This window comes from Felis catus, chromosome C1 (genome assembly GCF_018350175.1).
Source record: "Felis catus isolate Fca126 chromosome C1, F.catus_Fca126_mat1.0, whole genome shotgun sequence".
Taxonomy (NCBI): domain Eukaryota; kingdom Metazoa; phylum Chordata; class Mammalia; order Carnivora; family Felidae; genus Felis; species Felis catus.
The window spans coordinates 124,886,173-124,909,318 of record NC_058375.1 but is presented as its reverse complement, the minus strand read 5'-3'; the positions used below and the strand labels follow the sequence as shown (position 1 = coordinate 124,909,318).

The following is a 23,146-nucleotide window of genomic DNA, read 5'->3' as shown; positions in this document are numbered from 1 at the left end:
CATTTCTCTGATGATAGTGATGTCCAGCACCTTTTCATGTACTTGCTTGCCATATTAGTATGTCTTCTTCTGATGTCAATTTTAGTTTTTTCACTGCTTTCATTTCTTTATCAGTGAATTCTCTTTATTTTTTATTTGGCTCTTTTGTCAGTATTAGTCTTCATGTGCTTTAATTTTTCCATTTTATCTTGAATGAGAAATTTCCCCCCCTTCTCTCTGCACACTCCTCTCCATCTAGAGGGTTTGTGGATGCTTTCTTCAGGCTTACAAGATAACCAGGGTTTATATGAATAACATGGTGTATCTACCCTGTAATGTAAAATTGGGCACATCTTAGATGAAACTAAGCTAGCAAATGACTTGATTCAAGTCCGAACTTGGGAACTTTCCTTCTACCATGAAGATCAGCATCCTATACAAACTGTAGCCTCAGGCAGCAATTAGTGTTTACCAACCTTCTTTCAAGATTGAGGGATCCTTTTTACTGACTATGTTTTCATGAAGAGAGCTTGCTGCCTTTGTCTTTAAACCTTTATAGAAAGATTTTGACACCTAGTACATATTAGGTGTCACAAAATCTTTCTCATTTTTATATGTGTCTAAACCCAGAACTCAGTAAACCCAGGACTTCAGTGTACCCTCTTTTTTCTCTGAGCTTAGTTTCTGGTTCATAAGGATATTTATCTTGTTTATATTTCCCAGAGAATTTATCTGTGACAGTTATATATCTTTTTCAAATATTATTTAATAGGAACTTCTTGCTTTAAGGTCCATTTATCCTTGGCTGGGCTGCAGAGTAACCATGAATCCTTAAACTTGTCCACAAAAATGTACATATGTTAAATGTTTGTATTTTTCCAGGGTGTTGAGTATTTAACTTCCTCTGATCCTCAAAGTTTTCCTACTGACCTAATGTGACTTTCCATTTGAATACATGTTGTATTTGTCAGGAAAATGCCTACTAGTCTGAATATATTTTGTTCCTCTTCCTTTCCATATAATAACATTTTATACCTTCAATAACATTAACATAAATTTAAAAGGCAATGTACAGTGGCAGCTTTGGAAAGGTTTGAATAGTAAAATTGAAATTCAGCTTCATAGTACTTTTTTTTTCTTTGGCAGTCAAAGGACATTTTTCCTTTAATGCAAAAAATGCAAATATTTAATCAAAACAACAAGCTTGAAATGATGAGGGTATTTATTTATGTTTTGGTCTCTTAACAACTGTTTTTCTGAGGTCACAAGAGTTAAATGCAGTTTGCTTGTTAGATGGCAATGAATGCATTTTCAGCAAATACGGGCTACTGAGACAATGTTAGTGTTGTGCATTCAGTAAGTGTTCAGTGGGTGCTAGTAAAAGATGATAAAAGTCTATTGCTATTTACTGTAAGTGATTTAATTGACCTGCTGTGTCCAGCTTAACTTCAATTCAAATATACAGTGTATAGCTCTTATGAGTCTTGTCATGCCTTCATAAAAATGAAATTTAAAAATAAAATGGGAAAATAGAAATATATTACTTAGAAGTAAAATAAAAATAAATACATCATTTAAAGCAAAACATCAAAAAGTTGGAATGAATGAAATACGAATTCATTTTTCTCTGGAAACTTGAAAGAAAAAGTTGGCATGAATGAAGTAGGACCTAATTTTTCTCCTGAAACTTAAAAGTGATACAGTGCAATAAACTATCTAAAACTGTAATGAAGAAAACAGGGGCACCTGAGTGGCTCAGTTGGTTAAGCGTCTAACTCTTGATTTTGGCTCAGGTCATGATGTCATGGTTCATGAAATTGAGTGCCACGTTAGGCCCTGTGCTGATAACTTGGGATTCTCTCCCTCTCTCTCTGCCCCTCCCCTGCTTGTGCACTTTCTCTCTCAACATAAATAAATAAAATTAAAAAGAAAAACAATCCCACTTAGATTAGTAACCAAAAAAATATAATACTTGAGAATAAATATAGCAGATGAAGTGTAAGAGTCGTACACCAAAAAATTGTGAAACATTGTTGAAAGAGTCTTAAAAAAGATCTAAATAAGTAGAAAGAGAGCTCATTATCATGGATCAGAAAACACAGCATTGTTAGGATGGTAATACTCTCCAAATTGATTTACAGACTCCATGCAATCCCTATCAAAATCTCAGCTAAGTTTTTGTAGAAGTTTATAAACTGATGCTGAAATTCATATGGAAACACAAGGTATATTTATATGAAAAATAGCCAAGACCATTTTGAAAATGAAAACTGACATTAGAAGTCTCACACTCCCAATTTCAAAACTTACTACAAAACTAAGATCTACACAGTGCGGTACACATAGGACTCCACATAGATATCAAATGAATAAAATGGAGAGTACGGAAATAAACTGCCACACTTACGGTCAGTTGATTTTTGACAAGGGTGCTGAGACAAATTCCTTGGGGAGAAAAATAGTGTTTTCAATAAATAGTACTAGGACAACTGGATATCCATGTGTAAAAGAATGGATTTGGTCCCCTAATTCACACCATAAAAAATTAAGTCAAAAAAAAATCCTAGATCTGAATGTATGAGCTAAAATTACTCCTATAATACAAGTAGATTCTCATTACTTTGGAGTAGGCAGAGGTTTCTTTAGATGTGACACTAAAAGCATGAACAACAAAACAAAACAAAAAATAGATGGCTTAGACTTTAGTAAAATTAAAAATGTTTGTGTGTCAAAGGCACTATCATGAAAGTGAAAAGGTAACCCACAGAATGGGAGGAAATAATTGTAAATATATCTGGCAAGGGATTTTTAGAAAATAAAAAACAAATTCTTACCACTCAACAATAAAAAGACAAATCAGCCGATCAAAAAATTGGCGAAAGTTTGAATAGATGTTTCTCCAAAGAAGACATACAAGTGGCCAATGAGCACAGAAAAAGATGCTCAACATTATCAGTCATTAGGGAAATAAAAATTGAAACTACAGTGAGATATAGCCCTTCATACCCCACTGGAGTGGCTGTAATAAAAAAGATGGACGATACCAAATGCTGAAAAAGTTGTGGAAAAATTGGAACCCTAATTCATTGCTGATGAGAGTTTAAAATGTTGCAGCCACTTTGGAAAAGAGTTGAGCAGTTCTTCAAAGTGCTAAACTAAGAGTTTCCATTTGATCCACCAATTCTACTTTCAGATATGTACCCAAGAGAAATGAAAACATATGTCCATACAAAAAATTATACATGGATGTTTGTAGCAAAATTCAGAAACATGTCAGGGGCGCTTGGGTGGCGCAGTCGGTTGGGCGTCCGACTTCAGCCAGGTCACGATCTCGCGGTCCGTGAGTTCGAGCCCCGCGTCAGGCTCTGGGCTGATGGCTCAGAGCCTGGAGCCTGTTTCCGATTCTGTGTCTCCCTCTCTCTCTGCCCCTCCCCCATTCATGCTCTGTCTCTCTCTGTCCCAAAAATAAATGTTGAAAAAAAAATTAAAAAAAAATGTCTAATAACTAAAAAATGGATAAATAAATAAAATATAGTAATCTATATAATGGTATATTATTTAACCATAAAAAGAAGTAAAGTACTAATATGTGCGAAGGCATGGGGAATTCTTTAAAACCTCATCTTAAGTGAAAGAAGTCACAAACAGTACTTATTATGGTTCCATTTATATGGAATGTCCAGAATAAGCAGATCCTTGGAGACAGAATATAGATTTAGGGGTTGCTGTAGCTAGGTGGTGGGCAGTGGGTGTGGGGAGATGGACAACTAACGTGTCGGGGTTTTTTGTTGTTGTAGTTTTTTGTTTTTTGAAGGTATTCTAACATTTGACTGTAGTGATGAGTGCACAACTCTGAATTCACTAAAATCAACTGAAAAGTACACTTGAAATGGGTCAATATTATGATGCATGAATTATATCTCAATAAAGCTTTAAATAAAAAGATGCAATGAATTCGAAACTCTAGGTTTTAATCCTTTTACATTGCTTTCTAGATCAAAATATTTGAGGGCCAAAAGGGGCCTTAGTTCACTTAGTTCATTTCCTTTTGTATGTGAAAGGGGGAAACTGAAGAATAGAGAAATTTGTCTGAAGATACATAGGTAGTTATTAACAGAACCAGATATACATATCTTACATTTGAATTTCTAAAATTTAATAAGACTTGCTAAACCCCACAGAAGCCATCCACACAGCAAAATATGACCATAAGTATGACCATAAGTATGACCATAATTCAGGCCATTTAATTAGCATGATCTATCAAAATATCCACATGTGATCTTCACACCTTTCTTTGTGTGGATGAGACAGGCATACTAAAGCCAACAAAGAATAAAAAACATAAAGACAACCAAAAAATTACAGAAGTACATACTCACATACCTCAGGGAATTTACTAAATTGAAGAAATGTATAAAATTGGCTTTGAAGGAAAGGCCTTTTAATCTATGTGCTGTAATGGCATCCATGAATATCTAAAAATTATTTAGTAACCCAAGTATTATTTTAATTTTGAAGGAGAAAAACTTTTAAGCTTTCTGAACTTATTCTGTAACTTTTGATAATTGCTTTCACATTTTGACATCACATAAAAGGAGTAAAATTACCTTTGAAAAGAAGGTTTGAATTTCCTCCATTGCATTGGCAGGTGATGGAAAATTAAATCCCCTCTCCCCATTGCTGTTCTGAGTTTTTGTGTTAATGTTTAAGACTGAGTCTTCTTGGAGTCTTACATTAATTTAAAAATGTAAAAATCATCAAATTTTAGAGGAGGTGGAAGGTTCATGAGGACTCATGTAGCCAAAGTTTGCAAATTTGTAGTTCATAAGCTGCATACTTCTGAAAGATGAATCTTTGGGGCTTGTGAAATAGATTTTTAAAATCTACGCAATCCTTAAAAAGTGAGAAATTTTACAAAAATATCTGAATTTCTTTTCTTAGAAATTGAGTGGTTTGATAAAATAAACCTTCATTCCTGTCCAGTGGGTTTGGATGCAGTTGAGTGTCAGCTGCCCATTTTAGGCAGAACATGAACTTCCAGGTGGACATAGTTTCCCTGGGGCCAGCTTCCCTCTTTTACATTACCTTCCTGATTTATTAGCTCTTTCGATTTGCATCCCTGTCTTTGCCCGATCATTTTTTCCTCTCCTCTCCCTGTAAGGTGCTTCATCAAATGCGTGTACACCTAGTGCAATAATTCAGAACTCATTGTCGCCATGGCCAGCTTCTGTTGGTCAAGAAAATCACAAGCCTTGCTGATTATGTAAGAGAGTCAAATTGAATTGCTCCAAACAGGAAATTGAGAAACCTGAAAGTGTTTGGAATCTCTAGATAGAAACATTCTTAACAGAGATGGCTCTTGAGACCAAAAAACTTTGAAATCACAATGGTTTGTGGCCCCTCCAAATGTCAACAGTACTGAAATAGGTATACAGTATATCTGTGGTGTTAAAATTTCATGGGGAGGGGCGCCTGGGTGGCTCAGTCAGTTAAGCATCCAACTTCAGCTCGGGTCATGATCTCACAGTTTGTGAGTTCAAGCCCCGCATTGGGCTGTCTGCTGACAGCTCAGAGCCTAGAGCCTGCTTCGGATTCTATGTCTCCTCTCTCTGCCCCTCCCCCACTTGTGTTCTGTCTCTCAAAGGTCAATGAATGTAATAAAAAATTGAAAAAAAATTCATGGGGAGAAGTAGAGCAATTAGGAAAAAAAATGAAGGGTGCTGAAGGAAGGTGATACAAAATTTTTAAAGGCTTGAGAAACAGTGAAATAGAGGGAGGACTCAGTCCTTAGAAAGACTAATGGCCAGGCCAATGTTTTCCTGTCAGATGTGGCTCCTTCTTATGCCAAGAACCTTGAATAAATGTATAAAAAAAATAGTAATCAAGTCAGAGTAGAGATACTGTCTTCAATCCAACTGCACAGGAGGCTACTCAATCCAACTGCAAAAAGTAATAAAGCATTTCTTTTCTTTTAATCCCCAGCTTTATTGAGATATAATTGATCTATATCATTGAGTAAGTTGAAGGTCCACAACATGATGATTTGTACATGAATACATTATGAAATAATTGCCATAACAGGGTTGGTTAACACCTTCATCACATCATATAATTACCATTTTGCGTGTGTGTCTGTGGTAAGAACATTTACTATTTGCACCTTTCAAGTATACATTATTATTAACTACAGTTAGCTTACTCATCTTATAACTGGAAGTCTGTGCCCTTTGATCAACTTCTCTCCATTTCCCCCCACCTCCTAGCCCTTGGCAACCACCATTACAGTCTTTGTTTCTATGAGTTCAGCTTTTTATTTCTTGTCTGATTGCTGCAGCTAGGATTTCCAGTACCACATTGAATAAAAATGATGAGAGTGAATAAAAAGACATCCTTGTCTTTTTCCTGATCTTAGAGGAAAAGCTCTCAGTTTCTCACATTGAGTATGATGTTTAGCTATGGGTTTTTCATATATGGCATTTATTATGTTGAAGTATGTTCCCTCTAAACCCACTTTGTTGAGAGTTTTTATCATGAGTCGATATTGTATTTTGTCAGAAGTTTTTCCTTCATCTGTTGACATAATCAGATGGTAAAAACCACATATAAACCATTTATCGTTTATCTTATTAATGTGATGTGTCACATTGATCAATTTGTGAATACTGAATCACTCTTATATCCCTGGAATAAAGCCTAGGAAAGACTACAGCAAATATAGCAAAAGATTAATTATGTTAAATATGGGCAGTGGGTACCTCAACGTTTGTTACTTTATGTACTTTAATGTGTTTGAAAATTTAATAACAATAAAACATTTCAAAAAACTGTAGTGATCTAAGAATATGTAGAAATTTCCTCAATCTGATAATTCTTAGTTACAAAGAAGTCAGACAATCTCATAATCACTGGTGAAGAAATTACAACTAATTCTACTGAAGTAAGGAACAAAAGTTCCCACTATCAACTTGCTATCTTAACCAATGCAATATGACCAGCAAATATTGGAATAGCAAATACTGGAAAGAAAGAGCCAAAAATGTTGCTATTTTCTATCTAGAAAACCCAACCAAATAAAATAAGCATATTTAGAACTAGCAAAAGTGTTCAGGATAATGTCTAAACTGAAGTTCAAAGTTTATTAATCAATAGTTTATTTCTACACTACTAATAACCAATCAGAAAATGTAATCAGAAAAAAAAGTATTTAACTTCAAGAACAATAAAAATAAATAAATATCTCAGATTTAAAGGAGGTATGCCTAAGGACTATTTAATGAAATTTATAATTATTTATTAAAGGACATGAACAATAACCCACATTAATGGAGAGAGATTCTTTTTAAGTTATCTTTTGCTACATAACAAACTAGTATTTCTTTAACTTAACACAAAAATGACTTATTTTTTTTCTCATAATTCCATGAGTTGGCAATCTCTGTGGTTTTTCTGTTTTTCTCATCTGAGTTTATTCTTATGGCTGTGGTCATCTGAAGAGTTGACTGGAGCTGGAGGGTCCAAGGTGGCCTCACCCAGACATCTTGTGGTTGATGTGGCTAGGCACCTCAGTTCTCCTCTTCCAGTGAGCTATACTGGAATTCTTCATAGTACAGTAGTTTCAGGGTTCTAAGATAGAAGATAGAAACTTCACTTAAGGTTTAGTGTCAGACCTCATTATCCTTTCCCCCTTTTTTGTTGGTCAAGAGAGTCCTAAACCCTTTCATATTCAAGAACTGGAATGGACACCATCCCTAGACTGCAAAAACATCAAAGACACATTTCAAAGGAAGAAAAGGCATTCTGAAATGGGAAGAATTTTTGGCCATTAAGCAAATTTACATAGCTGAACACATTTACATAACTGAACAGGAAGACTAAAAAATATAATCTAAATTCTTTCCTAAATAATATATAAAGTTAAATACAATCCAATAAAAACCTGTACCATACTTTTTGTAGAACATAATGAAATCATCATAAAGCTCAACTGGAAGGCAAAACTGAGCACGAATAGCAAAGGAAATTTCCAAACAGAACAACAAGGGAAACTTGAACAACAAGATGTCAAAATTTACTAAAACTTCATAATTAAAGCAGTGTGGGTGGTAATGGTGTGAGATTAGGCAAGTAGATTAGTATTTTTTTTAATAAATTTTTTTTGGTAATTTCTATACCCAATGTGGGACTGAAACTCACAATCCCAAGATCGAGAGACACATGCTCTTCTGACTGAGCCAACCGGGTGCTGCTAGATTAGTATTTTTTTCCAGTAGAGAGTCCAAGGAGAAGAACCATGCATATCTTGAAGTTTTCTATTATGCAGGGACATTCCAAATCAGTGGCAGAAACTTAATCACAGAATTAATGAATATACTTTTCAAAGACCAAGTTAAATCTATGCTTTATACTATGGAAAAAGTATATTCAGATAGTACCATAAAGGATTAAGAGAGCATAATGGAATTTTTTTTTTCAATTTAGAAGCTATAAAGGAAAAGATTGACACAGGTGACCATAAATAAATTATAACATTCTATACAAAGATGAACAAAGTGAAAAACCAAGAGATAGACTGGGAGAACATACTTGCAATGTTCATTCGTGAAGAATTAACATTCAAAATGTATTAATAGTTCCTATGAGTTAACAAAAAAACAATAGGAGTGGGAGAATGGGCAGACAACTCAAGCAGGCAATAAAAAGAAAAATCATTCAAATGACTAACAAACATGTAAAGACATCTAGCTTCACTAATAATGATGTAATGTAAATTACAGCAATGAGATCTTCATTTTTTTCTTTTGCTAACAATTTTGGAAAAGTTTTAAGATTGGTTCTCTTCAGTAACAACAATTATGGAAAACAGTATCATACAATGTTAGTGATAACATCCATTCTTAAAATCTTTTCAAAATCTGTTAAGGGGGAATACAACCCTTTGAATTACTATTTTTGTATCCTTTGAATAAATACTTAGTAATGCAGTTATTGGGTCTTAGTGTAGTTCTATTTTTAACTTTTTGAAAAACCTCCCTACTGTTTTCCTGAATGGCTGCACCAGTTTGCATTCCTACCAATGAAATAGTACTGAGAAATAAAAAAGAATGAAATATTGCCCTTATCAGTGATGTGGATGAAACTAGAGTGTACTATACTAAGCGAAATAAGTCAGAGAAATACAAGTGCCCTATGATTTCACTTATATTTGGAATTTCAGAAACAAAACAGATGAACATAGGGGAAGGGAAGGAAAAATAAAATAAGATAAAAATGGAGAGCAAGGCAAACCAGAAGAAACTTGTAACTATAGAGAACAAACTATACAAAGGTTGATGGAGGGAGGTGGGTGGAGGGATGGGATAAATGGATGATGGGCATTAAGGAGGGCATTTGTGGTGATGGGCGCTGGGTGTTATATGTAAGTGATGAATCACTAAATTCTATTCCTGAAATCAGTACTACACTATATGTTAACTAACTTGAATCTAAATAAAATCTTGGAAGAAAAAAAGCTATTAGGCAATTTCTATCAAAATTATACAATTTTTATACTGTAATTCTACCTTTAGAAGTCTATACCTTATAGAGAAACTTACACAGCACAAAAGAGGCATATGTCATTCTAATGGCAGCACTGTCTAAAATAGAAAACAACAGTGCCTGTTGCAATTTCTACCCATAAGTTAATAAATGACTTTTTGTTCATTGTATAGAACAACATATAGCTGTAAAAAAATGAATTAGGTCCATCTGTATTGAATATCTTAGGTGAAAAAAGTCACAAAGAAATGTTGATCCCATTTATATGGAAAGAAAAAATGAATATATATTTACATATTTCTACAGGGAAACAAGTGGGAAAACTATTAAAAGTCATTATCTCTGGGGACAGGAGTGAAAACGGTATGGTTTTCACATTACAATCTATGTACTTTTTTTTTTTTACTCTTTGTGTCTTTTACAAAGAGAATAAATGCATGTATTATAATTTTTTAAAGGAATCTGAATAAAATAAAACTAATTACCTTCTAGATTTTTGTTAAGTTCTAGGAAGTTTCAGAGACAGGGACAAGGAAGCCAAGGGCTGTGGAAACTTTCTCACAAGAGAAAGTGTTGAAGAAACTGGGGGTATTTTGCTTGAATAAGAGAAAACTTTTATTTGCTGCAGGAAACAGAATTATGGCCAGGTGGGTAGAAATCCGGGAGACAGAGTGAACCCTGGTAACTATTCACGTCCCCAAATATGAGATGGGCTTCTGAGGAATGTGGTGGAAGCTTCTGTCACCAGAAGAGGTGAGCAGAGACAGGCCAACAATTTGTTAGGTTTATTTTAGAGGCAATGACTATATTGCAGTGGGGAGTGAAGAGGGGTCTGGAAGAAACCACTAAATTTTTTTTTTAATGTTTATTTTTATGAGAGTGAGAGAGAGAGACAGAGCACGAGCTGGGGAGGGGCAGGGAGATAGGGAGACACAGAATCTGAAGCAGACTCCAGGCTCCGAGGAGCAGTCTGCACAGAACCTGATGCGGTTTCGAACCACAGACCGTGAGATCATGACCTGAGCTGAAGTCGGATGCTTAACTGACTGAGCCACCCATGCACCCCTGGAAGAAACCATTTAAACCTCAGGTTCTGGGATTCCAAATATCCTGAATAGAGGTTAACATAAAAATGATTGTGTAAGATCTAAGCTACGTGACCTATGTAGTCCTTTCAATATCTTAGATTATGTCCAGAACAAAGTTAGGACATTTAGCTAGAAAGAGCATAGCTTTATGAGAAAATTTACTCTTAAGTGGGCACAGATATGTTCCCCATTTTAAATTTCTAATCCTTTAGTATCAAAGTATCAACGTAGCATCAGCTTATTGGACTTGCAGAATCTCAGACTTCATTGTAGACCTACTCAGTCAGAATTTGCATTTTAATGAATCCACTGGTGATTCCTATTCTTGAATATGAGAAGGTTTATCCAGCTATCCAGAGAACTTCTCTTATTTCTGAGCCTTCAAAGCCCAAATAAAAAGAAACAACTCATCGTAAGAAAAAAAAAATCCTTAATAATTAGGAGTTTTCATTAGCACTGTTCATAATCTGGGAGACATGAGAACAAGAAGAGAAATATCATCATATATGCACACGTAAGTATATATGTGTAGTACATGTATACATCATGTATGCACACACACCCACACACACACCCACACCCCTAACCTCACTTTCTCTAGTTATTCGTGTAAATGGGTGGTCATCACCTGTTTCACCTTTGAAAGGGACTTCAGCTCACCTCCCTCCTCACAAGTGAATAGTGCTCGCAATTTAAGTAAACACTGAATAGAAAAAGATAAACATCTTTGAGACTTTTTTCATACATTTGATTTTGACAGCTATTATTACTTAGGACATTTAATGTCATATTCTACATTTTATGGTTTATTATGAATCCCTTCTATTGGTTTCAGCATGTTAATGGTAATTTCAATCTTGATTTCCTAGGCTTTGAGCATTTTTTTTTTCCACACAGGATTGTTTGGGATGTAGGGGTTGTGGAAGGAGGTTACCATAAAAGAAAAGAAAAAAACCTTTTGAAGAGAAAAGCTTCCAGGTAGCTGGAAATATTCTAATTACCATGTAAAGCCTTAGCGAAAATGTACTGTCGTCCAGCTCATTTGATTGTATCCATTTCCTGAATTGTTTTGGCTTTTCACTTGTATGCTCAGGCATTTAATGGGAAATAATGAATCCAGCAATGTTGGGGGACATCACAGTTAAACCTTTTGCTGGATCTTCTCAAAACATTGTTTTTCATAAACAGTTTTCTTAACAAGTCATGTTGTCTTTCAGCAGGCTTTGCAGAGTTTAGAGCATATTCTACCCAACTGGCCCCAGATGGAAAATACGCTCTTGAAATTGGATGGTTTTTTAAGTGTAGCTCTCCACAGCCTTTTCAAAGCGGGGGGGTGGGGGCGATGGGAGGGTAGCTTGAACAGAATGCATTTAGTAGCATGGTCTATAATTCCCCCAGCATCCCACGTATTTGGATGTTTTTGCTTCTGGCTGTGGAATTTTTCTAATTTAATTAACTCATTAGCGTTAGCAGATGACACATTGTGAAAATTCTTTTCCCTAGTCACTTATCTGAATATTCTTCCAATCCTCTGGGGTTATGTGCACACTTTATTTATTTTTAAAAGTCATTTATTTATCTGTTTCATTTTTACACTGACTTTACCCCAAGGAGTTCTTGGGCAACGTATGGGCATTTCATGTAATGAACTAGGAACGTTCCTTAAAGCGATAAATGGAGAAGAGGTAGAGGAGGAAATTTAATGGGGGGAGAAGCTTTACTAAGAAGGACTGGGAGAGAAAGAACAGATGGTTGGAGAAGAGCAGCCAGAGATGAAAGGCATATCCTGTTCCAAAGCCCTGCCGTTCTGTCTCTTAGCTTTTGGTTCATACACTGTAAAAATGTAGCAATACTTTCTGTCTGGAAATCAGCTGGAAGTACTTAAATGAAATAAAGGCAGGTTTTACAGGATTATTCCAACTGAAAGTGAGTCTCCTTTGTACCAAAAAGTTCATTCATTCACATTTTTTTTTTACCTCTTTACAATATAAATCCCCCCCTCCTTAAAATTTGAGGATGTGTGCTTTATATCTTTTTTTTTTTTTCTTTCTTTCTACTTCTTCTCTCTCTTGGGGCCTAACACAGGTCTGGGACCAAAATAGATATTGGATAAATACTATTTATGAATTCTGAGCCAAATGAATTCTGTTGAATTATACCTAACAGTTACTGAGTATCTTAGTATTTTTTAATTAATTTTTTTTAAACATTTATTTATTTTTGAGAAACAGAGACAGAGCACAAGTGGGGAAGGGCCGGAGAGAGAGGGAGTCATAGAACCTGAAGCAGGCTCTGAGCTGTCAGCCCAGACCCAATGCGGGACTTGAACCCATGAACCCATGAGATCGTGACCTGAGCTGAAGTTGGATGCTTAACTGACTGATCCACCCAGGCGCTCCATTACTCATTATTTTAAAACAAGCTTTTTAAACTTCAGAGCCATCTTGTTAAGGTGATTTCTGCTATTGTTATTATCTGAATTTTATCTATGAGGAAAACAAGGCCAAGTGATGTAAAATTGCTCAAGCTTACAGAAAATGCTTATGGTCATAGAACTTTTCAGTTGCAGAACTTGAACTCAGGACTATCCCTGATGCTGCTACCCAGAATGATGGGGACATGACACAGTCAGGATTGATGGAGCCTGAAGCAGTGATGAGGAAACTTCTTTGCGTCCCTACTGAGGGAGAATCATAACCCGAGTTTCTATAGCAAATAAGTTTTGGTAATAAAAAGGGCTGACACGGAATTGTATATTTTAAAAGGCTGAACTTTAATGGTATGTGAGTGATATCTCAACTTAAAAAAATATTTAAATGGTAAGAGTTGGAAATCGCTGAATTTTTGATATCTTAGAGGTTCAAAGAGCTTTTCCTGTCCTCCATCCCTAAGGAACTTAATTCAAATTAGTATCAGTTCTTTAACTGTTGCATTTTACTGAAGCTGCATGCTGAGTAACTGCCAAGATTTCCAGACCCTGACTTGACTAGGGTTCACTAGTTCCTGTGTTGGAGGTAGCCGTTTATGGAGACCACGAGGCAGTAATTCCTAGGGTTCCATTCTGGCATTTAAATTATCAGCTGTAGGCTACTGAGTAGTTTCTAGGGTGAGAAGTTTAATAAACATGAGCTCATGAAATCATTTTTTAAAAACCAATTTTCATCATCATGCAAACTTTTCCTCCACTTCAAAGAAAAAAGCTGTTGTCACATCCTGAAGAGAGTGTTTCCAGCCCCTAATTTATCTGGCAAGGATGGGTTACATTCGGGAAATCTGTTAGCATTCAGTCTTCTAAATCAGTTTCAGGGTGCTGTTCGGATTTAAATAGATATTTTGTGGTTGAAAGTCCCATCATTTGGTATTTTTTTTTACTCTCCTGTCCAGAATGGAGACAGTGGTTTTCTGTTGGGAGTGTGTACACTCACACGTGCATGAGCACGCACACTTCTACACGTTCACATAGCGTGCAACCCACAAACACACACATATATACATGTGTGCGTGTGTATACACACCCCTACCTGTGTACTTCACAAATAGGTGTATCAGTAGCAGAAAAGTATTGAAGCAATATATCTTCTAAAAGGAAACTGCTGTGTGTATGTATTTAAAGTATAAGACAAGCCAACTGCTTTCCTTTATGTAGACTTGATGCATGTGGATGAAAAGATTTCAATACAAAGCCGACAGGAGTTTCAAAGATTCTGCTTGGTAGCTCTAAGCAAATCTTACAGATTCACAGTTTCCTCTTTTCCCTCCTGCTCTTTGCACTTAGAAATGAGAGCCAGGTATGTTTGGAGAACAGTGGGGAGAAAGGAAGGAGCGGGCCTGGGAGCATTTGAATCAGGATTTTCTTCCACCCTTGTACTTGGTATTGAAAGTTCTTTCCCTCATTCTCTGAATGGTGCCCTCACTCTGAGTTTCTGAGATGTTCGTGCATTAATTTGGACTCTAGATCTGATATTTCCGTCTCGGTCAACATTAGTTTTTGCCCAAAGCGAAAGACCGGTTTATGCAGGGTGATTACTGAGCTGGACAGAGTGCGCTCAGAGGAAGGTGCTGATCCAAATTGTTTGTATCTGGCATTCTTCTTTGGGGTCAGTGTTTTCAGGTTAAGAATTGCTGGTTGCTGTGGCTAAAGAAAGCAGTTGTTTCTGCCAGCAACTACATGTCCCTCAGCCCTTGAGAAAGGGAAGGAGGCCATGAAAGGGGGCACAACTTTACCCTTTGAAACTGGCGCTGCAGGTTGGAGTCACTCAGGGAACTTAATGTCATGGTGACTGCATCCACCCCTAGTAATCCTGATTCACTTGATCTCAATGACTCTCCAGGTGACTCTCATAGATGGCAAAGTTTGAGAACCACTGCTTCAACCAGTGGTCACCAACCCAGGCTGCTGTCACCATACTCTGGTGCCTGGGGTCCCTTCCCCTAGAGATTCCAGTGGTCTGCAGATTCTCCTCCATAGCTGCCAGAGGGAATGTGGCCTGATGATGATACTTAATTTCAGCTTAATTGTCATATTGTTAGTAGAGGCAGGCTTTTGAGAGTTAAACACTTTGGGACTGAATCTGGAACACTGAAGACAATGAGATGGGTGTGCCTAATACTCATGTTTTTTTTTTTTCTGAACTACATTTACATTCTCCAAGCTAGCCTACTTTGGTTCAATCTCTGGGTCCACCATTTTCTAGAATATTTAACCTATTTTTAAAACAATTCCTCACGGTAAAATGTACTACGTCCTGATCAGTCCTAGTTAGAACAATTAATAATTTATCTGGAAACTCATACAAGGATTTTTAAGAATTATGGGTTTTTTTACTATGAATATTTGAAAAAACTAAATTAGAACTACCCTATGATCCATCAGTTTCACTATTATTTACCTATAGGATACAAAATACAGATTCAAAGGGGTACATGCATCCCAAGGTTTATAGCAGCATTATTAACAATAGCCACAGTATGGAGAAAGCCCAAATGTCCATTGACTGATGAATGGATAAAGATGTGGTGTGTGTATGTGTGTGCACGTGCGGGCATGTATATATAAGAAAGTGATAAAATGGAGTATTAGCCAAAGAATGAAATCTTCCCATTTGCCACATAAATGGAGCTAGAGTGTGTTAAGTGAAATAACTAAGAAATACCATATGATAGCATATGTGGAAGTTAAGAAACAGATGAATATAGGGGATGGGGAGAGAAGAGAGACTCTTAGAGAACTATAAAGTTTGACAGAGGGAGGTAGGTTGGAGATGGGCTAGATGGGTGCTAAGAAGGGCACTTGTGATAAGCGCTGGGTGTTAAGTCTAAGTCATGAATCACTGAGTTCTACTCTTGAAACCAATATTGTACTGCATGTTAACTGGAATTTAATAAAACTTTTTTCTTTATTTTTGTCTGGAAAAAAAAAAAAGATTCCAGTGGTCTGGAACGGAGTCTGGGCATTGGTATGTTTTACAAGGTTCCCAGGTGATTTAAAGGAGCATCCAGGGTGGGATGAAAAGATTTCATCTTTGTCAAGGACAAGAAACTTGCTGCCCTTTTGATTTGTCTTTGGCATGTTCAAGTCTGAAATTATTCTTTAAAAATTTTTTTAATGTTTATTTTTCAAGAGAGAGATTGACAGAATGTGAGCATGGGAGGGGCAGAGAGAGAGAGGAAGACACAGAGTCTGAAGCAGGCTCCAGGCTCTGAGCTGTCAGCACAGAGCCTGACACGGGGCTCGAACCCATGAACCGTGATATCATGACCTGAGCCGAAGTCAGACACCCAACTGACTGAGCCACCCAGGTGCCCCCTGAAATTATTCTTTATAGGATTTATACCATATAGGAGCTATTATGCTGGGTCCTGCAGGGGACATGTCAATAAGTTTGACACAATTTCTGTTCTCTGGATGTGTACGGGGCTGCAAACAATCCTATTTTGCACAGTTTGTTGCTTAATGAAGCTGACTGAAAAATACCCTGAATCATACGTTGTCTCACTTCAACCTCACAGTAACGTGGTGAGAAGAGATGGACAAATGTGAACTCACAGAAATTAGGGGACCTGCCCAAGTTTACCTGGCAAAGAGGGCTGAGAGCCAGATCTTCTAAAGCCTTTGGTGCTACTTTTTTCCTCCATTTCTTCTGGCACTACCATGAAAATTTCAAAGCAGGGCTGGAAAGTGGGGGAATGAGAGAGGCAGGGATTGCTACGGAGAAAAGTTCCCCGAGTAGAGTGTGAGTGGATGAGCGAGTGTGTGTGAATGTGTCTGTGTGCGTATGAATACGTGCATGTGAAGAAATATGCCTCTGCGGTTTTATTTAATGGTGTTGTTTGGTTACTGTCCCTTGAAAATTATACAGTTGGTTAATAAAGTCTGGCAGAGAAAAGAAATTACTGACATCTTTAGGAATATTAAAGGGTCTGTTTAGTCTTGAAAGACCATTACTATCTGTGAGGAAAATTCAAGAGAGTTTATTAAGCCCAACACAGATTCTACAGATACCAAGAAATGGTATTTTCATCACTTAGGGAGCGATGTATGTGAGAGGGAAGGGGAGACCAGTATCAGTGTCCATCAGTCAAAAAAAGATGCTTAATATCCTGTCTTCCTTCAACTCTTTGACCATTTTCCTCCCAGTACAAGGAAGGAGAGGCTTCCAACCCATCATTTGGAGGCAAATGTGTGTTCTTTATAACAACAGTTGTTAGAACCTCAGAAAAGGCAGGGACAGGACTCAGTTATGGTGCTTTGTTAGTTGAGGCAGGTCCTAAGCAGTAATTTTTAGGTTGATAATAGTTTTAAAATACTGACAAAATGTTTTCTTTGAGGTTTGAATATGTCTGTGTGTTTGGCTATAAAAGTAATTTCAGGATTATAAATGTGTATAGCAGTTCTTTGCTTTAGCAATGTTATATTGCTTCCCTGCTCTTTAGGTGTTCACAAAGACAGCTGTAAACGTTCATTTATTCATTTATTCATTTATTCATTTATTCATGCAAACAACAAATGCTCATTGAGTGTCTGCCATGTTGCCTGCATCAGGCATTATTCTACCTAGGAGAACACGGAACATAAAATATTGTCCCTGCTCTCCAGGAACTTAGTGTCTGGTAGGATTTTTAATTCTATGCTATTGTTCTGGAGCCTCACAAAAAGGAGACCAGGAGTTGCCCAAGGAAGGCTGGCTGCCTGTCCAGCAGTATGTTTATGGAGTGTGAATCAGTTATTGTCAGGCCTGGAAAGGAGAAACTGGTCTGTATATTTCAAGCAGGGAGAGAGTTAATGCAAGGAATTAAAAAAAATTTTTTTTAACGTTTATTTATTACTGAGAGACAGAGAGAGACAGAGCATGAGTATGGGAGGGGCAGAGAGGTAGAGACACAGAATCTGAAGCAGCCTTCAGGCTCTGAGCTGTCAGAGCCTGACGCGGGGCTCGAACTCACAAACTGGGAGACCATGACCTGAGCCGAAGTCGGATGCCCAACCGACTGAGCCACCCAGGTGGCCCAATGCAAGGAATTTTTTAATGAAACTGTTGGAAAAGCTGGAGGAGCAAAAGGCAGAATTTGGTGATACTCAAAGACGAGGAAAGCTGCTACTGCTTTTTCTTATACTGAGCTTGTTGGAGGAATCACAGAAGTTACTGGATTGTGTAGTCACCTGCTATTGATGCCACTCATCTGCAGCCGGAAGCAGAGGGCTTTTTGTTTCCAGTTGCTTCCTGATCTCTCACTGCCTCCTCTTGGCGGAATCCAAGTTGGCCAACTGACTAAGAAGTCTTGATAATGTTTGCACCTTGTAGACCCACAATATAGGGAAGAGTCTAGCAGGGAAAGGCAAAGGGTAGTAGTGATGGTGAAATCCAACAGTGAATTAACCAGCAGAGAGAGACAGGGTCTGTGGGTAGCCACTGATACCTGGGGTTTTATGTCCAGTTTTAGATTCAGAAATTACATTATTAGCACGCTGAGATGTGATCAGACTTGGGCATCTGACTGAAACTTTTTATGGACTGAGATGTAACCCCTGAAAATTCATGTTGAAACCCTATCCACCAAAGTGACTATATTTGGAGATGGGGCCTTTTAGGAGGTAATTAAGGTTAAATTAAGTCTTAAGAGTGGGGGCCTCACCATATAGGATTGATGTCCTTATAAAAAAAAAAGAAAAGAAAGAGGCACAGAAGCATGTGTGCAAAAGAAAAGGTCATGTGAGGACACAGAAGGTGACCAAATGCAAGCTAAGGAGAGATGTCTTACCGGAAACCCACACTGCCAGCACCTTGATCTTGAACTTCCAGTTTCCGGAACTGTGAGAAAATTAATGTCTGTCATTTAAGCCAATGAGTCTGATATTCTCTTATGGCAACTCAAGCTGACTAATACACTAAGCAAATTGTAAATGATGAATATAAAGAGTCAGAGGCTGAATTGCAAATTCATATTAAAAATGTAGATTTCCAAAAGATTGGCTCCTTGTATTTGCTGGTCATCCCATTCTTCTTCGATAAGTAAAATTACTTGGGAATCAAATAAAATTAGAAGATTGCTTTATGGCAGTGTTCTCTGAGCAAGGAGGTTTGTTGGATGATACAAGTGGCCAGTGTAGTATCAAAGTGTCTGGCATCTGACATACTCCTTTTCCCTCTAGACTTGCGGTCTTTGCTGGGTATATGTCAATGTGGGCACTCGCTTTTGCCGACAGTGCTGGAGACAGAGTGTGTCAGCCTTTCTGACTTTTCCTTTGTGGACCCCTCCCCTTTTCATATTGACACATCCTGGTTGCCATTTTGTTTCTGGAGTGGTCTTGCTTTGATCCTTTTGGATAACTTTACTTTGATCCTTTCTGTGATTGCTTTATGGTATAATTTGTGAGTTTTCAAGTTCTTGGGATAGGGGTAGCATACACATTTAGGATGGTAACTGGCCAGGACACACTGCTAAAGCTGTAGTCCTTGTTGCCATTGACTGTGCCTTCTGACTGGCCCATCCCTGTGCCTTATCAGTTGCTAACTGTTTTGAAGGTCAATCTCTGCCTATATAATTGGCACCGTAAAGTACGAAAAGAAATTGATCAGGTTAAACCACTGTCGAAAAGATCTGTTTCCCAAAATGACCATCCTGACAACCTATTATGGAGCATAAAATCCAGTTACTAGCATTGCTTGTGAAAGTTTAATCACATTTCCCAGAAAGATAATCAATATATCTAATATTTAACTCTTACCTACTGTGTGCCAGGTACTGGTAAAACTCTTTAAATGGATCATCTCATTAATCATCACAACCCCACTATGAAGAAGGTCCTATTATTAATGCCATTTTATAGATTAATCAATTGAAACCTATATAGATTAAATAGTTTGTTTAATGTTATCCACTAGTAAGGAGTAATCAAACCTTAAGATTAAGTGTTGTGTTCAGAACAAACAAGTTACCTTGACCTCTAAGACTCTGTGTGATAGAATTGTTGCTTACATCGTAGAACTTCTCTCACACATTGTCTTCCCAGCTTCCTTCATTCCTAAAAAAACTGATCCCCTATTCTGGGGGCACACAAACCTTTCTCCAGCTTTTTGTCAGTGAAAAAAGACTGGTCCCTCTCTCTAGAATGTTCTTTACCTGGATTTTTATATGGCTGGCTTCTATTTTTACCATTCTGTCTAAAATGTGCTCCCATTCCACATGCTTTACACACTGTAATAGTGCCTACTAAGGGTTATTTTCTTTGTAGCAGGTACCTATCATGTTTTGGAGTTGTTTGTTTGCTTATTTATTTTCTGTATCTTCCACGAAGTTCCAAGAAGGCAGGAACCTAACCTCCCTTATACATGGCTGTGTCACTAACACCTAAGTACTGGGTTCTTCATACATTAGGCATTTAATAAATACATGCTAAATGCCAAAGGATTATCTATCGTGACCTATCAAATACCAGGGCTCTTTGGAATAAGACTTAGGATGGCAAGAAACATACAAAAAATGACAACAAGTAAATGACTTAGGAGAGTATGTTTTTGATGGACAGATCTCAGGCCCTGAGTAGTCTCTGTAGCAGGATCCATCATTACAGAAAGTATTCTGAGCTACCAGTGAGGTGAGGTGGTGGTGGTGAGTGGTGCAAAGTGGATGGGAACAGCTGAAAATAGGAAGGGCAAGCCCTTAGAACGCATTTCACTTGGCTAATAGTTTTGCCTATAGTAATAGCATGCCACTAACTTTGTTATGGAAAATGCTGCCAAGAGTTTATTTTTAACTACTAGGTGCTACCCAGTAGCAAAAGATAAGAGCTTCCTATATTTAAACCATGCTAGGTGATGATGGTAGTTAATAAGGTAAGTCCCTAAGGACCCCTACAGAACTTGGGAGAAAAGTCTTTGCTAAGTAGGGTGACCAGGAAGGTCACATGAAGGAGATGGGATGTGAACCAGGCACTGGAGCAAGGGGAGAATTAGGCCCAGGGGAGGTGAAGGGTGTGATCTAAAGCATGATCTTGGGAATGTGCCTTGTGTGTTCAGGGACTGTAAGAGACTAGTTGGCAGGAAGTAGACCTCGAACATGATGTTGAAAATTTTGCTTTTATATCTTGAACTCACAATGGACTTCTAGGAGTTTCTTTTTTAAGTTTTATTTATTTATTTTGAGAGAGACAGAGACAGCATGAGTGGGGATGGGGCAGAGGGAGAGAGGGAGAGGGGGAGAGACGGGGGGGGGGGGGGGAGAGAGAGAGAGAGAGAGAGAGAGAGAGAGAGAGAGAGAGAGAATCAGAATCCCAAGCAGGCTCCACACTGCCTGCACAGAGCCCAATGCAGGGCTCGAACTCAGGAAATTGCGAGATCGTGACCTGTGCCACAACCAAGAGTCAGAGGCTTAACCAACTGAGCCACCCAGGCGCCCCCTAAGAGTTTCTGAGTGGACAAGTAATGAATTGAAATTGGTCTTCCTAAAGTGAGAGGTGGAAGATGGAGAAGAGAGCCTATGTCCCGGAAGGCAGTCCATCAGTTTCCTACAACAGACCATCATTTGGGCATATGCCGTCTGGGGCACAGCTGTCCCAGCCCTCCTCCTGGTGAGGGAAACAAGGAGAAGGAGACCATGTGCTGTGGGCTGTGAGGTCAGGTCTGTTACATCCTCATTAGATTTGGAGCAATTGGGAGTGCTGTGGAACATATTTCTTTTCAATTTTATCAAAAACTGATTGTTTTGGTGTTTTATTAAGTTCAGTTTTTCTACAATAGCAGTACAACGGCTTTATGATTTGTGTCAATTATGAGCAATTTCTGTACCTCCAAGTGCCTTCTCAATCATCAAAGACAAATTATGTTAAATTAGTATTTAAGGGTAACTGGTTTTTAATTTAATGTGTGCATAATTATAACTTACATGTAAATTGTAGTTTATTGCCTTTAAATCATTTTACATATATCGTTTGATCACCAACATTAATTGTTTTCTCATTTTAGAAAGGTGAGTTTTAGAGGGCTGAATGGCTTGTCCAAGATACCTTGGTTAATGGGTAGGAGAGCCTGGACTAAAACCTATTTCTTTTACTTCCTCCCATTTATATGTTGGTGAAACTGCAAGCTAGTGCTCGATAACCATGATCTATTCTTACTAACCGAGACACTTATTCATTCTAGAACTAGCAACCACAGTGGAGTACAGGGATTAACTATATCTGGTATGATAAAATGCAGTGGACATTCAAATACTCATTGACCATAACATATCCTCCACCATCCATTTGGAATCCACCTGTCCTAGAGAGAATGCATCTTATAATGTTCCCCCAATATGTTTAAATGTTTTATGAGGAAGTATTAACAATCATGTTCAGGTTTCAGTTTCTCCTCCTCGGGCCTTGGGCTCAGCAGCTCTTGGTTATGGAGTCTGGTTTTGTCAGTTTGATCTCATGGAATTTGCAGACTGCATCTATGTGCACAGTAACAGATTGATTCTGGCTGATAGAGGGAAGACGAGTGTGGAGCAAGCGTGGCATGAAACGGACTGTTTGCTTTTTTCCACAGTCTGCTGATTCAACCTGCAAACCCATTCCCCAGCGCCATTAGCAAGACCTGTAAAAACACAGGGGCCTCCATAAAGATGACTCTGACGTTTGCAACACGGAGAGGTCTGTTGAGTTGAGAGAGCCCAGTTCTGTACTTATGATTTGGGTCTGGGTATTTTGGCTTCAACACTTGTTTCTGGTTAGAAAGCTAAAAACAAGGGTCTAAACACTGTTCACTCGGATGGTAAAACACATGCTCACTTTTTACAGTGACCCTGGAAACAGAAGGGGAATTCTTATAAATCACAAAGGAAAATAAATAACTTCACCCATGGAGGGAAAGAGACAGCTTGAGAAAAGGGACTTTGGAAAAAGGCTGTCTCTAGACAGCAGTCTTGTGGTAAGTACTAAATATTCATTTACCGCTCTATATGTTTTGGCTTAAAATGCATTATTCTTTGACTGTTATTTCCTGAACACTGTGCTTTTGAAACTTCTATTCCAGTTACCCCATTAGCCATATCCCCTGGGA

The 23,146-nt window shown here is 37.8% G+C and overlaps 1 protein-coding gene across 5 annotated transcripts in view; it reads left to right on the top strand.

Annotated features, from left to right (window-relative positions):
- Positions 1-23,146, top strand: part of NCKAP5 (NCK associated protein 5) — a 974,188-nt gene that overhangs the window by 125,775 nt on the left and 825,267 nt on the right. For all 5 annotated transcript variants that reach the window (XM_045034779.1, XM_045034780.1, XM_045034778.1 and 2 more), the window contains exon 2: positions 22,885-23,014. In XM_045034779.1, coding sequence (XP_044890714.1) covers positions 22,946-23,014 — 69 coding nt within the window. In that variant the 5' untranslated portion in view covers positions 22,885-22,945. The remainder of the gene's footprint in view (positions 1-22,884; positions 23,015-23,146) is intronic.